We start from the raw sequence: 3,838 nt of genomic DNA on the forward strand, positions 1-3,838 counted from the left end.
TATATATATATATATATATATGTGTGTGTATGTGTATATATATATACATATATATATATATATATATATATATCTCAGTCTGGCGAGTAAACTAAAAAATGTACTAGCCAATGGCGATTCAATTGCCAAGGTGTTCGTAGAGGGCTGCAGTGTCACATGATCCTTCAGAAATCAATCGAATATGCTAATTGCCTGCGCAAGAAGCTTCTTATTATTATCAGTGTTGAAAATAGCTGTGCTGCTTAATATTTTTGTGTAAACGGTTATACTTTTTTTCAGGATTCTTTGATGAAAAGAAAATTCAAAATAACAGCATTTATTTGAAACAAATGAAAATAAAACAAAACACATTTACTGCCACTTTTAATTAGTTTAATGCATCATTGCTGGGAAAAAAAATAATACTTTAAAAATGCATGGACTATTTTTATGGCGTTTTGTCATTTTTGGCGGTGATTTTGCCAACCCTAACCTCTGTTCACTTTCATTGTATGCATGAGAGCAGCATGAACATTTTGCTAAATATCTCCTTTAGTGTTCCACAGAAAAAAGAAATGCATAACAATTTGGAACAAAATGAGGGTGACTAAACTACACTTTTTTCATCATGTTCGTGTGAACTATCACTTTCTTGTGTACATGAATGTGTGAGACAGACAGAGGGTGCTTACCTTCAGCGAGTCTGCGCTCATGGCCGCAGAACACGCGTGTTTGTGAGCTGTGCAGGCAGGGCAGAGGCAGCTGCGGGAGGGAGCCGTCACCAGTCACCTGACTCATGCTCTGAGGGCAAAAGGTCAAAGTGTCATAAATATCAACATCACTTGAAGAAAAGGCTCTTCTTTTTACGTACAAGTTGTACTCAGGCATTCACTGAGTACCATCCCTTCTATCGATGCCTTCTGATTGGCCAACAAAGCCAAACATGTGATCACGCAGTGCTTCTGCACATTATACACACACCCCTAAATGATTAGTATTAAGGCCTGCTGACACAAAGAACTATGAGTATAAAGATAACTATCACAAGTTTTTAACTATGTTGAAAATAGTACAAAATAATTCAAAATATAAATAAATACTACATTAGTATATAAATAATACTAAAATAACATTGCAATTAGACTGTAAATAACCACATTCGAAAGTGTTATTTCAATTTTGAATCATGGAAATGTGTTTTACAGAAAGGGTCTATAGATGGTTGAGAATGATCATATGCTGTATCATTGTACTGCACAAAGATTTTTGCTGTCTATGATACGTGACACTGATATTTTACACAACTGTTCCTGCATGGAATGCTAGAACGGTACCATAAAACTCCCATTAAGAAATAAAACAAAGTTGTCATTTCCTCTTATTATGTATTCAGGCCGGGTGCTTGAAGGTGATGGAGTTCTGTGGACCAGAACAACCCAGGGCCAGAGCGCTGATGAAAAACACTCAACCAAACGATGACGAAAGAGCAGTCTCACACAGAGACACAGACAGTTCAACTCAGGGCTAAAGTCTGATTGTGGTGGGGGGAAAGAAACTGGGTCAGTGGCCTGAATGTGACACTGCCAGAGTCTAGCTGCTTTCTGAGAGCAAAATAAGATGAAATGCAGGTTCACTGTGAAAACTGCTTTTTTTACTATTAGCGTTTACTGTTTGGTTAAATAGTAAAAATGTAATGGTGTAAAAATCCAGTAAAAAGCAAGAAGAGTAATAATATACAAAGTTATATTTCCTTACATCTTGAAATATGAGTGTACAAATCAATCACTATTTTCAGATTTCTAAAATTGTGAAATATCATTGCAAGTTTTCTACTTGAATATAATTTATAAATGTAATTTATTCCTATGATGACAAAGCTGAATTTTCAGCATCATTACTCTTCAGAGTCGTCAGAGTCACACGCTCCTTTAAAAATCATTCTAATATGCTGCTGAAGAAACCATTCTTAACATTACCAATTTTAAAATCAGTTTTGCTGCTTAATATTAATAATAAATAATTTTTCTCAGGAATCTTTAATGAATAGAAGGTTCAGAAGAACAGCATTTACTTTAAAAAGAGAGAATATGTATATACACTACTGTTCAAAAGTTTGGGATCAGTAAGACTTATAATGTTTTTAAAGAAGTCTCTTATGCTCATCAAGGCTGCATTATTTGATAAATACAGAAAAAAAAACAGTAATCTTGCAAAATGTTGTTACAATATAAAATAATGGTTTCTATTTTAATATACTTTAAAATATAATTATATACATGTATATATAAATATGTATATATGTATATGTGTGTATTAGGGATGTGCCGATACAAGTATCGGTACCGAACGGTTCACAGGGGAAATTCCAAATGGAAGTGATCATCCTATCCCCTTGGAGTGGGGACTTTGGAGTGAGCAGGGCACGTGCGTGCCATTATGTAGTCGTTTGGAATGCACTTGGCAAAGCGAGTGATGTAATTTCCTTAATATCTTCAGCTGGGATGTTCCCGTGACTACACAGCATGGTGTCCGTCAGCAGATGTTGCCGTTTTACTGTCATAAATGTATTTTTTATTGTTGTTAGCATAACTGTTACAAATAAACATACATTTTATATTTTAAAAAGTTTTTAAAATATGCTATATAATATATAAAAACTAATATATATATATAAAACTTCTTAAAATATAAAATGCATGTTGTTGTCACGGGAACATGCCAGCTGAAGATAATAAGGAAATTACATCGCTCGCTTTGCCAAGTGCATTCCAAATTACTACATAATGGCACGCACAAGATAAGAGTAATACATCTTTCAAATCTGTAAAGACTACGTTTATTTGTGTGCACTCACAATAAAAACAAATCGCGCTTTTGTGAAATAATGAAAGCAAACCGGATGAGCTTTCTGCCGTCTCGTTCTCTGTAAACTTAGATGAGTCAATCAAACTTTATCAGTTAGCAAGATATCAGCATTTGACACTCAAGATGAGGCCTGGCATAATGGTCACATTATAGAGCAAGAGTATGTATGCTTCCTAGGGGTGGGCGATATGATCAAAAACTCATATCACAATATGAGTAATTTTATTTCACGTTAATGACATGCATCACAATATAATTGTTTATGCTTTAAATAAAGTCTTTATGATATCAACATTTTTGATTCAAATATCATAATATGATATAAATATCATAATTATTGTCACCAGTGTCAACATCTTCAAAAAAAAAACTAATACTAGCCTAAAGTAAAAAAAAAAGTCACTTAAGACAAGTAAACAGTCAGCAATTAAATAAGAATAAGAAACTAATTACAAGCAACAGGACAAAAAACTACAGTAGAACAATTAAATAAGAAATGCTACATTGTATAAAGTAATCAAATATATAAAAACACTGCATATTCTTCACTGTGTAAACAAAATATATTTCTTCTTATTAAAGTTACAAAAGTGATTTAGTCAAGAGCAGTGAGCGATATTCTCTCTTTTGTTGTTTGATTAACATGAATGACAGACAGCAGCATTTTTAGACTGCTGTCATTTTAAGAGCTGCCCGGATCCAAGTCAAGTCACCTTTATTTATATAGCGCTTTTAGCAATACAGATTGTGCCAAAGCAGCTTTATAGAATTAAACAGGAAAAATAGTGTCAATAATGCAAAAGGACAATAGTAAACATTCAATTTTCAGTTAAAGGCAGTTCATCATTGAATTCAGTGATGTCGTCATGCAGCTCAGTTCAGTTTAAATAGTATCTGTGCAATCAAGTCGACGATATCGACCAATATACTGTTACACGTTTTCTTTCTAAGCTGTTTGCTTTCACTTAATACCTAAATTACTGTTTATGAGGAT

The 3,838-nt window shown here is 33.5% G+C and overlaps 1 protein-coding gene across 1 annotated transcript in view; it reads right to left on the bottom strand.

Moving 5' to 3' along the window:
* LOC107588896 (trafficking protein particle complex subunit 8-like) overlaps window positions 1-3,838 on the bottom strand; it is a 64,429-nt gene that overhangs the window by 33,031 nt on the left and 27,560 nt on the right. The window contains exon 8 of the mRNA XM_016277150.1: window positions 672-780. Coding sequence (XP_016132636.1) covers window positions 672-780 — 109 coding nt within the window. The remainder of the gene's footprint in view (window positions 1-671; window positions 781-3,838) is intronic.

This window comes from Sinocyclocheilus grahami, unplaced genomic scaffold (genome assembly GCF_001515645.1).
Source record: "Sinocyclocheilus grahami isolate Dianchi unplaced genomic scaffold, SAMN03320097.WGS_v1.1 scaffold109.1, whole genome shotgun sequence".
NCBI classification, from domain to species: domain Eukaryota; kingdom Metazoa; phylum Chordata; class Actinopteri; order Cypriniformes; family Cyprinidae; genus Sinocyclocheilus; species Sinocyclocheilus grahami.